We start from the raw sequence: 14,036 nt of genomic DNA on the forward strand, positions 1-14,036 counted from the left end.
AATTCAGAACCCTGGTTGGGGGGGTGGGGGGGCGCCTGGGAGGTGGGGTAAGAAGAGCTTCCATTTGTTCAGTAGATTGCACGTTAGTGGGTGGTCGTGCCAGGGGCAGCTGCTGATAAGTTTGTGACAACTAGCCCCAGTCTGTGTTGCCTGGGTGCACACTCAGAGAGGCTGTTATCCAGGAGCCCATGCTCCTGGGTCCCTGAGGGTCATGTCTGGTCCCTGGCCAGTCCCCTCTGACTGAGGCCTCTCCTCTCTGCCCTTCCCTGCCTCATTCCCACCCATCTGGCCGGGGCTAGTACCCATTTTTAACCCTACCCATTGATCATTTCAAGAAAACCTCTGTTTACTTTGCAGCACCCAGGCAAAACATGTTCCACAAATTCAACTTGTATATTTGGCAGATTAAACTTGACATTATCGTAAGCTTTGTTTTGCAATCTGTCTTTTGGCTTCTGTGCCCAAGCCATTTTTACTTATGGTGGCACTCAGGCAGGGCACGTAGCAAACCTTCTGTTGGGTAGCATGTGCAATATGCAGGGATTATTCCTGGTCCCACAGCAGGCTGGAACAGCACAGGCCACCTTCTCCAGGTGCCCCCTGGTGGTAACAGCCTAATTCTGTGTTGGAAGAAGCTTCCCAAAAGCTGAGCGTTATCATCACATTTAGCTTTTACCGTATTTTATGGTGGGGACTGTCAGTGGGGAAACATCAGCAATGGGTTGTGCTACAGATTCACGTCTAGTGAAAGATAACCCCACAGCACTTGTCCTGCCTCAGCACCCATCTGAAGCATTCTTTACCTTTGTGTTTGGTCCTGAAAGATTAGTGGGTCTGTTGATGTCGTGGGGTGCCACACAGGGAGGGGTGTGGGTGGGAATGGTGTGGTTTGCCCGAGATCAGGCAAAATGATTTAGTAGCAGAAACGGTATTGAGCTCCTGACTCCCAGGAACTTCTTACTACATGCCTTGGGAACTGATGGAGAGATTCCACAGTGCCAGCATCTGCATTTTGCCCTAGTGTCCTGCAAATCCTGGCCCCCGAGGAGCAGGAATTCCTCAAGGGGCAATGTCTTCCTGCTGCCTGGAGATCTTGTAGCAGTTTCCCAGGCTCGTCTGTAGCCATGAAATGAAGTTCTCTGACAAGATGGAAGAAGGTGGTAGCTGTTTGGCCAGGTTCCCATTGCCGGCTCTGAGACTGGGCAGCAATGAGGTAGGTGTCCTCTAAGGTGGGTGCTGAAAGCCGGAGGAGGTCTGTAAATGGCTGGTGAAGAGTCAGGGCTTTGAAAGAATCCTCTGGTGCTCAAGGCAAGGACTTCCTGGTGTCTACAGGTCCAGGAGTATAGGTTTACAGTCTTGCCTGGATACCTGGGCAATGTGTGGACTAAAGCTCCTTGGGCTGGAAGCATTTCTCTGGCTTGACCAGAGACCCTCTTAGCAGACACCCCTATAGTTGGGTTTGGAAGTCAGACTTGTGTTTGAATTCTGGCTGTGCCACTTTCTGCCTGTGGGAGTTTGTAACATCTTTCTCTGGTATGTGTTTTGGCAGTGCTGGGACCTAAAGCATGGTAGGCCATGTTACTGAGCTATACCCCCCAACCCCGTTTTCCTCTTTAAAATGGGCAGAACAGGTCCTTCCCAAGATGGGGACACAGTGCTTTGTGTCTGTTAGGACTCCTCCAACTCTTCTACTAAGTCACTAGTCTTTTACCTAGTCACCTAAGCCAGGTAGATATCCCAGCTGCCAGCCCTGTTTCCCCCACCCCACTGTGTCATTCACACATAAATACTGCCGTAGTCTCCTCTTGGGCCTCTGGTCTAGTCTTTGGAATGCAAAGCTAGCTGTGGCCTGCGTGGTCCCAAGAGCTGCCAGGAGCTGGTGAGCCTTCCTGGACTCACCTCATCCTTCAGCTCCCTGAAGGCCCCCACTTTTGCTCACCAGCCCTTGGTTCATGCTATGCCTTGGCTGGCACCTTTCCTCAGTCTCCTTTTCCTGAGCTCTCCTGGGCACTGGGTTATCTGCCTCCCCCACCAGACTGTGAGCTTCACAATACCAACTCTGCCCTCATTGTCCCCTCAGTACCCAGCAGGGCTTGGCACAGGAAGGCCCACCAAGTCTGTCAGGGTCCTAGTGAACACTGGTGATGTACAGTACAGAGCAGGGTCCAGGGTCACCCTCCTTTCTGGACTGGGCCTGCTATCTGCCAGGCTTGGAGGAGTCCAACCCTACCCTGATAGTGCCATGTAGTGCCTTTTCCTTTAGGGGAAGCACTTTGGAACCTGTGTCATTTCCATTAAACACAAGCTGTTGGGGTTGGCGCCAGGGCCTCACACACGCTAGGAAAGCACTCTACCACTCAGCCCCAGCCTCTGAACCTGTCCTCTGCCTCCTGCCCCCACCCAAGAACTGCGCTGGCCTTGAACTCTCAAGTCTGTCTCAGCCTCCTAAGTAACTTGATTATAAGTGTGTGCCACGTTCCACACCTGTTACTTTAAAGCCAATACTTGTGCTCTCTGAAATAGGCTGCAAGTCTTATGAGGAAGGTCGGCAAGCTTCTGCAGAGCTCCTGCAGGAGGCGCCTGAAAGAGGGTAGAGGGAAGCATGCTGCTCAGGGTGGTGTGGGTTGGGTGTTGCTGGGGACCCTGTCTGCCTGAGGAAAGCAGCAAAAGGGGTATGAATGCCTCTTTGCCCATTACTGCAGGGCCTTGCGACAGACACCTCAACTTGGGGACCCAAACTCTTAATGGGCTAACACAGGCTGGGACTGCATTTAGTAGAGAATAAGGGGAGCTGTCAGTTCATTGGTAAGCAGTTCATGACCAGTGGAAAACCACCCTCCTTCCAAACACACAGGCAAGCATGTCCACAATTGCATTTTTATTACCTCCATTTTCTGAAGCAGTTCATGACCAGCATTGTGCTTTGGTGGCATTTCTTTAAGAAAAAGGCACATATTCCTTGAATAGGTAAGAAAAGCTCCTCCCCTTTCTAAGGGAGCAGTCCCCAGGGGTGTCCCATACTGGTACCCCAGAAGCGTTCAGCAAAGCCTTCTCAAGCCCTTCCTGGCCCCTTTTCCCCAGCTGTTGGGATGAGGGCAGACTCCCCACAGGTCATTTGATCTTGAGGTCCTTCAGGGCTGACTCCAAGCTCTGCAAGGAGGCAGAATGGGCAGACTGGTTCTCAGCTTTGTGCCCCCATACACAGGGCCCCCAATCCATGCCCCCTTAGCCCCAGCATAGTAAAGGACAGAACCTGGTCTTTGGAGTGGGGCAGACCTGAGTCTAAATCCCAACCAGAGGGCATGCAAGCCCAGGGGTCAAGGGCTGCTCCATTACTGCACCCCCAGGCCCCAAAATGCCTTTCTCCTGTAGGAGTGAAGGACTGGGTCATCCAGGGTCATGCTGGGGAGGTGGAGAGGGGAGAAAGGTCAATCCAGGGGCCTGGAGGGAACTGGGATACAACAAAGTCTCACCTTCACATCCCAGATGCTCATGCCACCATCCATGCCTGTTGTGCAGAACTGTGAGCACTTTGCCTTGCCCCCACTGAGCACTGAGATCTGGCTGTAAGGAGGATGAGAAGCTTGGGGATCCCAGCCTATGCACCAGGAGATCCCAAACTCCTATGAGATTGAAGTGCAAGATGGAGGTGCCCAGCCAGGGACAGGCTGAGAGTGGGCTTGGGAGTCTGCTTTGACCAGCAGTTGCAGAAGACACTGAAGGGCTGGGCAGGGAGGAAGGACATGCACATCTAGGGGATGAAGTGCCAGTAATGTGCTGGGACAGGCGAAAAGAAGGGGAAAATGAGGTTGGTTCTAAAAAAGATGCTTAGTTGGAAGATTGGGCAGATATAGGCTTATAGCCAAGGGGCTGTTGAAGTCTTGCCATCACCCTGATTAACATGGCTGAGAGCTTTGGGTTTTGGAGGGTCCTCAGGTGACTGCAGAGGGACCCTTACCTCCACTGGGTTCTAGTGATAGACCCACCCACAAAAAGCCTGCTGCTCACAGGCCTCACTCCCAGGACAGTCCAATTATCAGCGAGGTTAATGCTCAGCCCCCACCTGCTGTGATTTTTGTGCACCCAAAAGAGTTCTCAACTGCTTCCCAGATGGTGTCCCTCCCTCCAGGGCTCCCCCTGCACCTGACTTCTTAGGCAACCCTGGCCCTGCCCTCACCTGACACTGTTCTTGTGCAGAGAGTCCAGCCCAGCTCCGGCGCCGGCGCCACCTTCAGAGCTGGCCTTTTTGTCCAGGTTCTGGAAACGCTCACGGGCTGTCAAGCCCCGCTGCGAGCTCTGCTTGGGCACATCCAGCCGCCCACCAAAGCTCAGTGTCCCCGTGGCACCATCGTAGGTAAACAGCACTGGAAAGCAGTCATGGCCCTGTGGCCGTGTGGAGTTACCACTGAGTGCCTGCCAGGGCAGGCTGAGTGCCCCCATTCTCCACCCAACAAAGGAGAGGTGAGGCAAGGTGCTGGGGAGCATCATATATCCCATGTGGGGCTTTGATGGCACTTCCACTGAAATGAATGTCCCAGCTTGGGGACATGACCAGGCCATGAAGAATTAGGCCTCAACCCCAGGTATACAAATGGGATGGAACTATCCTCTCACACAGCAATGCCTGGATCTAGTTGAAAATCTTGGACTCCCCAAGAGTTCCACCCAGCCAGTTATACCACCTCCAGGAGAGACCCTGCAGCTAGCTGCTCCTCTGGATTTTCTCCTCATAAGGCAACCGGGGAAGCATGTCAGAGACCAGGCCTCCTTCAGACTCCCTCACAATACCCACACTGCACATGAAATGGGAGCAAGAAGTCCTTACTGCATTAAGCCAGGGCAACTGGGGATTTTTTGTTGTTACTGCAGCATAACCTAACCTATTCTGTCCCATGTGGATACGAATGGGTGTAAGGCAAGAAGGGAACAAGGGAGAGGGGGAGGTAGGAGAGCTACTCCTACCAGCCACCACTGCTTACCGCTGCCACCAGACTGTTTTCGGTGATGAAGGTGAGGGCCAGCAGTGGCAATGTTTCAGAGGCCAGTGTGGCAACGCTGAGGGGAAGAGCAAGGTTAGCCACCGGGCACCACCTCCTGCCTGTGTCTGGGTTGCCCTGTAGCCCTGCACCTCCACCCCTGTACTCACGCCATCTTCTTGTCGGCATCAGCCAGGCACACGGTACTGTCATGGCTGACCCAGGCCACACGGCTCCCGCTGGCTGAGAAACAGACACCGTGTACCCAGCCACAGCTACTGCTGGACTCAAACATCAGCTCCCCAAAGGGCATCTTGGAGCCCCATGGAGTGGGGGCTGGTCGTTCCTCCACCTCCTTGATGTAGGCAGAGAAGATCCTGCCAGCAGAGGCAAGAAGGGAACTGAGGTTTAGGGGCCTGAGAAGGGAACTCCCTCCCAAACCAGGCTGGTGGGGGACTCCGAGTGGTCAGAGCACAAGCTTGGAGCCCGTGCATTCAAGATCTGGCTCCCATGACCTGTGTTTTCATGCTCAACAAGTCTGGGCCTCAGTATTCCCTATGTGCAATAAGATGGAGGTGAGGGTGTCCCAGAGCCTGTGGGGACAACCTGAGAGTTGACTATCCACAACTCACGTGGCCCCCAGAGGCTGTGGTCCTATCATGCCAGCCCTTCGGATGCCCCTCCTCTCCTCTCTGCCTGGATCCAGCTCTGCCCCTTCCTACAGGCTCCACCCTCTTTCACTCCCCAGCATTCACCTCTTCTCAATCCACCTGACAGATCAGGGTAGCAGCAAACCAACTCCCCACCCACCAGCAAAGCCTCACAGGATGCCATCCTTTCTTGCCTAGGGCCTCTGAAGTGGCTTCTGGTGCCTGTTGTTTTCTAAGTGGAGATTCAGAACAGGGTGGCAGGGGTGGGGAGCAGCCACCTGCATGAAGCTGGAGAACTGGTGGCCAAGGCAGACTTGGGTGCTAGGCTCAGAAGTTAAAAACAGTGAATAGCAACTGGATATGCTATGTTCCAGTCCTGAAGATCATGAAGCAAGACTTGTTCCAGTTTACCAGTCATTCCTACCTTAATAAACGCACCCGCTCACCTCCTTCAGACAAGCCAGGAAACTATAAAGGTGGGAGTTATACTGAGGCAGGGGCTACAGGGCTGTAGACTAGACACAGGGTGATTCTTCAGAGAGCAATTCCTCACTTGGGGTCCCTGGGAGGAGGCTCCCATCTCACCTGCACTTGAAGTCACAGGAACCAGCAGCCAGGAGCACATTGTTGGGATGCCAGTCCAGGCTGAGGACAGTAGAGCGGATGGGCTTCTTGATGTGCTTGCACACCCACCTGGACACGTGGCCAGACAGGTAGGGGGGAGAGGGACAGGAAGTGAGCATCCACAGACCTCAGCACATTGCAGGCCACCAATGTCCTAGGTGGAGAGACCTGGACTTATGTGATGTGGGACAGGCAGCAATGTGCTGGGTCTCCTCTGGGATGGGGATTCTGTCTTGTATCCTTTTAACCTCACAAAGTTATCTAAGCTACAGTTTCCCAGATTTCAGCTGGGCTTCTGCCTGGTGCCCACCCTCAGCCATGTGGGATTGAGGCATGTCTGGCAGTTGGTGAGTGGCGCCCCGCAGTCTGACAGGCTGGGCATCTGGGGAAGTGACTGACTTTGCTCATCTGCAGAGTGGGACAGACCCAGTCCATGGGGCTGTCAGGAAGTCATGGCTTAGCAAGTGCCCCCAGAAGTGGGGCCTGGGATGCTCTGTGTCCTCATTGCCAAGTTGAGGCTGGGGGACCACTGAAGGACTATGCAGAGTCCCTTGTCTCACCAAGAGACAGACTTTCCTGGGGTCATGTGAGTAGGGGTCCCAACATCACCTCCTGTGCCTTCTGGGGACTAGTGCTACCTCCTGTAGGTCTGCAGTCCTGAGCTTGGACAGTCCCGGGTCCCTCCCAGCCCACTCTGGCCCTGCCCAGGCACGCACCAGTCATTCTCCTGCTCAAAGTAACAGATGGAGATGACACGGGAGCCACTGCCCACAGCAAACTTGTTCTCATTGGGGGCCCAGCGCACACAACGGGCAGCACGGTTGATCCGCAGAATGACGAGAGTGGGCTTCCACGTGCGGCCCTTCAGCGTCCACACATAGGCATTGCGGTCTGTGCCGCAGGTCACAATGCGGTTACTCTCAGGGGCCCAGTCGATACCTGTGAGGGACGTAGAAAACACTAGGCTGAAGCCATCAAGCCGAGCTAGCTCTACAGGGGTCACATAGGAAGGGCCAAAGCCACAACCTGCAAGGAAGCTGCCTCTGCCTAGCACATACACTTCCCTGTAGGCCACTATTACCTGGAGAGACCAGGGTTGCCACTGGACCTTATGAGAGCTGTAACAGCTCTCCTAGGCTATCACCATAGGCTTGAAGACAAAGCTAGAGATAGAGTTCTTTATAGAGCAAGAACTGAGCTGCTGGATCAAGCCTCTCCTGAACCTACAAACCTTGAGTTTCTCAGTAACATGAGCCAACATAATCCCTTTACAACCTAAGCCACTTTGAAACAGGGCTGTGTTTCTTGAAACCCAATCTGTTCTGCTTAATTCACTGATTAGGTAGGTGCATGACCACAGCCAGCCCCTCCCTGTTCCCTCACCAGTGCTGACCCACCTGTCACCTGCCCGTTGTGCTCCTTGAGCTCATGCACCTTGGTCCACTTGGCCCCGCTCTTCTCATAGATGTGCACCTCGTGGTTGTTGGGGCAGATGGCGATCTCTGCAGGAGCAGCAGAAAGGGCTTAGCAAGGGGAAGAGATATGGGCCCCCAGCACCCTTCCCCATGACTACCCTCCATCTCACCCTTCACAACCCAGGCTCTCCTCTAGTGGAGTCCCCTGAAACCCCTCAGGCCTTGCTGAGCACCCTCTCACCCTTCTGAGTCTGGCCACCCCTCCCTCACCTGTACCCCCTCAATGCTCCCACAGCCGTCTCACAACCCAGGACTTCTTCCCATCCCACTGCTCTGGCCGGTGGCTGCCCTGCTACTGCTCCCTGTCCCCAATGCCAGCCAGCCTCCTGGCTGCTCCTGACACCTTGGGCTCCTACCCCTGCCCTCCCTGGCTTCAGTGCCACTTGCTCAGAAATGTCTCTTTTCACCCTTTCTAGACCAGTAGCTCTGCCTCCACAGCCTCCCTCTTTAGGTCCCAGCTTCATTTCTTGTCCTTGTACCTTCCCCTCAGGAGACCCAAGCTTAGTGTCCTGTCCTATCCCCCCCACCCCTACAAGCACCAGCTCCTGCAGCAGGGCCTGGCTGGCATGCTCCACACCCCCTGAGCTCTTCCCCTTCCCTCCAGCACCTCCCTCAGGACAGGGCCTAGGGGCAGGGTGAGGATGGGTCTCAAGGAGCCCACTGGGTGGGGGGCACTCCCAGTGGGCACTCACGGGTGCGATCCTTATTCCAGGCATGGCAGCTGATGGGCTCCACCAGGAAGCTGTGGTAAGCCATGGCTCAGCTCCTGCACCAAGAGAAGAGAGAATGCAGGTCAGCTCTGTTCCTGCCCAGAGAGACCAGGACCCACGTGACCCCCATGGGAAGACCACCCCGGTTTCAGAGGGGCACCAGTTTGCAGGAAAGGATGGCAGGGCCCACCTGGGTCTCCTGACAGGCCTGGTGTGTGGCTTCCAGACCTGGGGCCTGTTCCCCTCCTCCTAAGAGGGCAGGTATCACAGGATGTCTCTGTGGCTTCAGGGAACAGAGTGGGATGGGCAGATGAAGATCTGTTGTGAGTGGGGTGTGCTGGGACCTGGCCAGACAGGCTGGCACCTGCCAGCTGTGCCTCATGGGTTGATCCTCCACCCTCCCACCATAAGGTCTGGGTGAAGATGAAATGCAGCAATCCTGTAAGTGTCACAGAATGCAGCACACTGACCCTCCATGCCCAGAGCCCAGGGACCCAAGGGAGAAGCAGAGGTGGACAGGCCTTCATTTGCTGTGCTCAGGTCTGGGTAATGGGGTTTTAGAGAGACCCTAAGGTGGCCCACCCATAAGGACATAGGAGGAAATAGAAGCAGTGGGGTGAATGCAGCCCCCTGCAGGAGACCAGCTCCAGCACTGATAGTGAAACCCTGGCAGGGGGCAGCTCAGCCCCCACCAACCATTCCCAGCTGTCACGGAGCTTCGGAGGAACCACGGAGGGTGGTGGCACAACACTGGCTCCCTTCCCTCACTGCTGTCCCCAGCTCATACCCTGCTGCCTCTGCAGGGTGCTGCCTGCCCTTGGCCAGCCTGGGGCCTCCCATCTAGCCAAATGTGCCTTCAAGGCCAGTTCTATCACCTGCAGCCCTAGGCTACTCCTGCTCAGCCAAGATGCACCCATCCAGAAAGACCTAACAAGAACATCACTTCCCAAACCCAGGCTCTGCCTGTCTTGACACTGACTCAGCTTCTCAGCTGCAGGTCCTGGAGTGGAGGAGCCCCGAGGCACTGCTTGCAAAGCCATGTGGCCCGGGGGAACCTCTCTCATCCTCCCAGAACCTGTTTCTTCAGCATCAGGGTGGAAACAGGAATCTTGCCTCACCAGAGGTGTTGGGCCGGTGAAATAAGATGATACACCACACTAGGCACCAGGGGGTGTCCAAGACATGGCACCCTTGGGCCATAATAGACGTGATGGCACCTGACCTTGGTTTATCCTTTGAAGAGTCGATCTCCCCAACCAGGCCAGAGGCTGATCCTGGGGCCCACATGTCCTGCCATTCAAGTCTGGGAATCAGTGGCACCTCAGCCCCCCACCCCAAAGCTCACTGCCTGGTGGGCCCTGCCTGGTATGCCCACCCAAATGCATACTCTACTTTTTTTTTTCTTTCTTTTTTGGTACCAGGGATGGGACCCAAGGGTCCCAGCCTTTTTTTTTTTTTTTTTTTTGGAGACAGGGTCTCGCTGAGTTGCTTAGGGCCTCACTTAGTCATTGAGGCTGGCTTTGAATTTGCAGTCCTCCTGCCTCAGCCTCCCAAGCCACTAGAACCATTAGTTCGCCTAGCCACACCCCTGCTTTTACATACAACAAAACATCCTGAAAAGTATCCTGTTTCAGAATAAGACACCAACAGAAATGTGTGCATCTTTATGGTGGAGGGACCTTGTCTGTTCCCTCCATGCCTGGGAAAGGGCCTCAAGTGGGTCCTCCTCAGTTGACATTTGCAGAGAAAGTGGACAAGAGAGCCATGTGCACATACAGCCCAGCATCACATGTGAAGACATTGCTGCAGACAGACATCCTGTGTGTGCACAGTGAGCCTTACCCAGGGCAGGCCCCCAGCACGGCTGCCTCCCTAACCTCTCTCCCAAGGCCTGTGTAAGGCAAAGCCCCCGCCTGAAGTGCACCTCAGAGCCTTTGGCCAGGTCAGCAGGCCTGCTGGGGGTTTCCCTGAGTACTTCCGGGGTGGCCCAGGTTTAGGCCATCACTGCCCATGCCAGATGACAAGGCTGAGGAGAGGGAAGCTTGAGCCTGTCTGACCAAGCTGCTCAGCTGCCCCAGTTCCACGGTCTGAGGTCACCAGCGGGGCAGGGGCAGGGCTGAGGCCAGGCTCTAGTTGGCCCCTGGCGTCAGTGGTCAATGGCTGCTTCCACAGCTTCAGTGGGAGCAAAAAGAAGGAGGAAGCTGGGGCTGCCGTCTGTGGTGGGGCCCAGAACCTGAACTTGGGGAACCCTGGGCTGGTAGGCAGACCTGACTTTTCAGCAACAATTGTGACACTCTGCATGGGCCCAGGCACATGGGTCCTGGCTGTGAAGGTGGAACGGCCACCCCCATCAGCAGCCCCCGCATGTCCTAGTGAGTAATGCAGGAGGAGGCCCTGGGGAACATTGGCCCTGTTTCCTGGAACTCAGGGGCTGATGGGGGAGGTGCTGGTAAAGATGGCCACAGGGCTGGGCGCGGTGGTGCACACCTGTAATCCCAGCGGCTCCAGGAGGCTGAGGCAGGAGGATCAAAGCCAGCCTCGGCCAAAATGAAGCGCTAAGCAACTCAGTGAGACCCTGTCTCTAAATAAAATACAAAATAGGGCTGGGGAGGTGGCTCAGTGGTTGAGTGAGACACAGGCCATAGGCACAGTGTGACAGACAGGGAGGTTCAGGCCACACCTATCAGCCAATCACACTCCAGCATGAATTGGGGGCAGGAGAGAAGGGTGAAGAGGGGCTGGAAAGAGGAAGACTCATTTCCCCCTTTTTATAACTTCTGCAAAGCTACTGAAACCGGCAGGGCCTCAGCAAGGACTCCCCAACCCCTGTATCTGCCAAATGAGGAAGTGGGGGCCCCAAGAGGCAGTCAGCCATGGGGCTCCGGGCTTTCTGGCTCAGGGATCATAGGATGGTTCCCTGGTCAGACCCAGGATCAGCCTCACAGCCCGCCACTCTGCCTCAGGAAAACCTCTAACTACCAAATGGGGTGGGTGGGACAACTGCCCTCCCGAGGCTTACAGGCCACCCTGCCACTAAAAGCTCACAGGAAAACCCATATGGGCTGCTTCGCCCCAGTACACAGCCACCAGGCCTCTGCACTGCTCCTGGAGGAAGAGGCTGGCAGGGAATGTGGTCTCCCTGATCCACTTGATGATATGGCCCTGAGAGCCAGTGAAGTCTCTGACAGCTGAGGAACATGAGAGAGAAGGGGACCCTGGGGGGTGGCATTGGGACCAGGAGTCCACCCGTGGTGCTCTGTGCTCCATCACCCTGGAAATGGTGAGGCTGGGGGAGTGAGGGCCAAAGTGCATGCACACCTCAGCTGGTTTCAAGCCACCTCAGGTCAGCCTAGGGGCTGGTTCTCCATACTCACGGATCAGGTGACCAAAGATGGGTGGGGTTGGGGGAGGGAGGGTGGTGGGGCTGTGCTCCTTAGGAGACTCAGAATTCCCTGCAGGGGCAATGTGAGGTGGGAGTTTCTATTCAGGGGGTACCTAAGACCACTCACCAGGGTGTGAAAAAAATTTTTTTTAACATGAGGTCTCAGGCTTGGGATTCAGCTCAGTGGTAGAGCACTTGCCTAACATGTGCTCTGTACCTCCAAATGCCACTCAAAACTGTGGGGTCTCGCTGTTGCCCAAGCTGACCTTGAACTTGGGAGCTCAAGTGATCCTCCTGTCTCAGCCTTTCAAGGGCTGGGAATCCAGGCGTGTACCACCTTACCCAAGAACCACCCCCCATTTTTTTTTTTTTATTACAACCTGTACTTGAACAGAAGTTCAAAAGAGGAGGTATTCGTTTTGTTCACCGAGATGTCCCCAGCAGGGATTAGGGGCCTGGACATGGTAAGTGCTCTATGAATGTGGTCTATGAATGAACTGCATCCTCTTCCTGAGGTCTATCTTGGGGGATGGTCTCTGAGGAATGTGCTGTGTTACTTCAGTGGCATGTGGGTGTTATGTGATTTGTAGAAATTTGGGGATTATGTACTCAAATTTTTCTCCCGAATGGAGTCAATGGTTAGAAAAGCTTGGAAACCTCTAATCTAGGGGACCCCCCCCCCCGTGGATGTGGAGGGGAGAAGGATACAGCTCTCCTCCAAAGCAAGATGGGCAAAGCCCCAGGCTGTCAGCTAGGGAGGACACTCTCCCTGTCCCCAGGCTTCAGGGCTACCTCCTCATGGTGCTGGGTTTAAACTGTCTCTCTCCAGACTGGCTGGGCGTCGGTCAACCTTCTGCCATGTCTTTATCCAGCACAGGCTGGGGCTCTTCCTTGCCTGGCTTTACTGGGTCTCCCTGATTCCAGAGGTCTGGCTGTATTGGAGGCTAAACTAGGCAGGAGTTGCCTGGAGCAAGGACCTTGGCTCCAGAGGCACTGCAGGAAGTCTCCGCCCAGCTCGCTCAGGCGCTTGGAGGGAATTGCCAGCAAGCCATTTTGCTCAGGGTGCTCAGTATTACTCAACTTCCTGTTGTGGGTAGGAGCCTGGGTGGTGTGATCAGCCCTTGCTACCCCCATTCACCCCTTCTGACTCTGCTCTTTAAGTCTTACAAGCCAGGCAAAGTCAAGAAACAAGACTCAAACAATTATAAGGCACCACAAAGCATGAATTAAAGAAAACAAAACAAAACCCCAAAACACATAAAACTCAATGCTGGGAGGGCTGTGGAGAAATTCTCTCATTTGTTGCAAAATAGTTTGGTCTTTCTGAAGAGACTGATAAACTGAATTCAACAACTGTGTTAGGAATGAATAAATAGAACACAATAACATTAGCAGGGACTTAATGTTGGGAGTCTGGGGATATAGCTCAGTGGTTCAGGGTAGAGCTCTTGCCTGGTAGGCTTGAAGCCTGGGTTCCATCCCCACCACTGCAAACAACAAAAACAAAACAAAAAACACATTGTGATGCTATTTAACTATTAGAAAAGACCCATCAATCATGTATAAAGACATATTTTGTACATGATGAGCAAACAGGCTCAGATAAAAGCAAAGATCCCCTCCAAGTCACACAGTTCCTCAAAGGCACAGCTACGACTGGACCCCAAGCCCCCAAGGTCGGGTCCCTCAGAGCAGACACACACATCAAGACTGCAGGCTTCATAACGGCAACAATAGCAAGCATTCATACGCCGTCTGTACCTGGCGCACTGCCAAGTGTCTTACACACATTCTCGCATTTCAGCCTTGCAACTTGAAAGGTCCCCATTGTCCAGATAAGGAAAGTTGAGGCACACAGAGGTTAGGGGGCTCTCCAAGGTCATGGGGCCAGAGAAGGAGGAAGCTGGCACTCTCACCTAGGTCCCCTGTATCCTTCTCACCCTCCGGGGTGCACCGCCCAAGGCTCGCGGAGCCAGGAGACAGCCCTTCCTGGTCTGGCCCTAGGCTCTGATCTGCTAAGGCTCCAGTCGCCGCCTGCGGGCCCTGGCTGTGCTCCCTGCGCCTCGGGGAAGGAGGGGGCGCCCGGATCCCTCGCCAGGACCCACGCCCGTCCGTCGGGACCCCTCGGACCGCGACTCCAGCGGGAGGCGGCAGCCGGGGCGTGGCGGGGGCGCCAGCTCATTTCCCGGCCTCGGCAACCCGGAAGGCTGGAGGATGGA

General features: G+C 54.9%; 1 protein-coding gene across 4 annotated transcripts; it reads right to left on the reverse strand.

Annotated features, from left to right (window-relative positions):
* Nucleotides 1-2,863: 2,863 nt before the first annotated feature.
* Nucleotides 2,864-13,945, reverse strand: Arpc1b (actin related protein 2/3 complex subunit 1B). 4 transcript variants are annotated; one of them, XM_015501977.2, is made up of 10 exons: nt 13,734-13,945; nt 8,418-8,491; nt 7,648-7,752; nt 6,967-7,189; nt 6,212-6,319; nt 5,147-5,353; nt 4,980-5,055; nt 4,178-4,383; nt 3,474-3,564; nt 2,864-3,150 (listed from the first exon to the last, which is right to left on the reverse strand). In XM_015501977.2, the coding sequence occupies exons 2-10, from the start codon at nt 8,479-8,481 to the stop codon at nt 3,112-3,114; spliced, it is 1,119 nt and encodes a 372-aa protein (XP_015357463.1). In that variant the 5' UTR covers nt 8,482-8,491; nt 13,734-13,945; the 3' UTR covers nt 2,864-3,111. The 4 variants fall into 4 exon arrangements, with proteins under 4 accessions (XP_015357463.1, XP_048641170.1, XP_048641171.1 ...); XM_048785213.1 differs by lacking the exon at nt 13,734-13,945 and adding an exon at nt 12,198-12,220; XM_048785214.1 differs by lacking the exon at nt 13,734-13,945 and adding an exon at nt 9,658-9,679.
* Between the last annotated feature and the right edge of the window lie 91 nt (nt 13,946-14,036).

This window comes from Marmota marmota, unplaced genomic scaffold (genome assembly GCF_001458135.2).
Source record: "Marmota marmota marmota unplaced genomic scaffold, marMar, whole genome shotgun sequence".
NCBI lineage: Eukaryota > Metazoa > Chordata > Mammalia > Rodentia > Sciuridae > Marmota > Marmota marmota.

Coding starts and splice junctions, on each gene's coding strand:
- Arpc1b (XM_015501977.2), bottom strand. CDS start 8,481: ATGGCTTACCACAGCTTCCTGGTGGAGCCCATCAGCTGCCATGCCTGG. Junction 7,190..7,647: donor GCACAACGGGCAGGTGACAG/GTGGGTCAGCAC, acceptor CGTCCCTCACAG/GTATCGACTGGGCCCCTGAG. Junction 6,320..6,966: donor TTTGAGCAGGAGAATGACTG/GTGCGTGCCTGG, acceptor CCACGTGTCCAG/GTGGGTGTGCAAGCACATCA.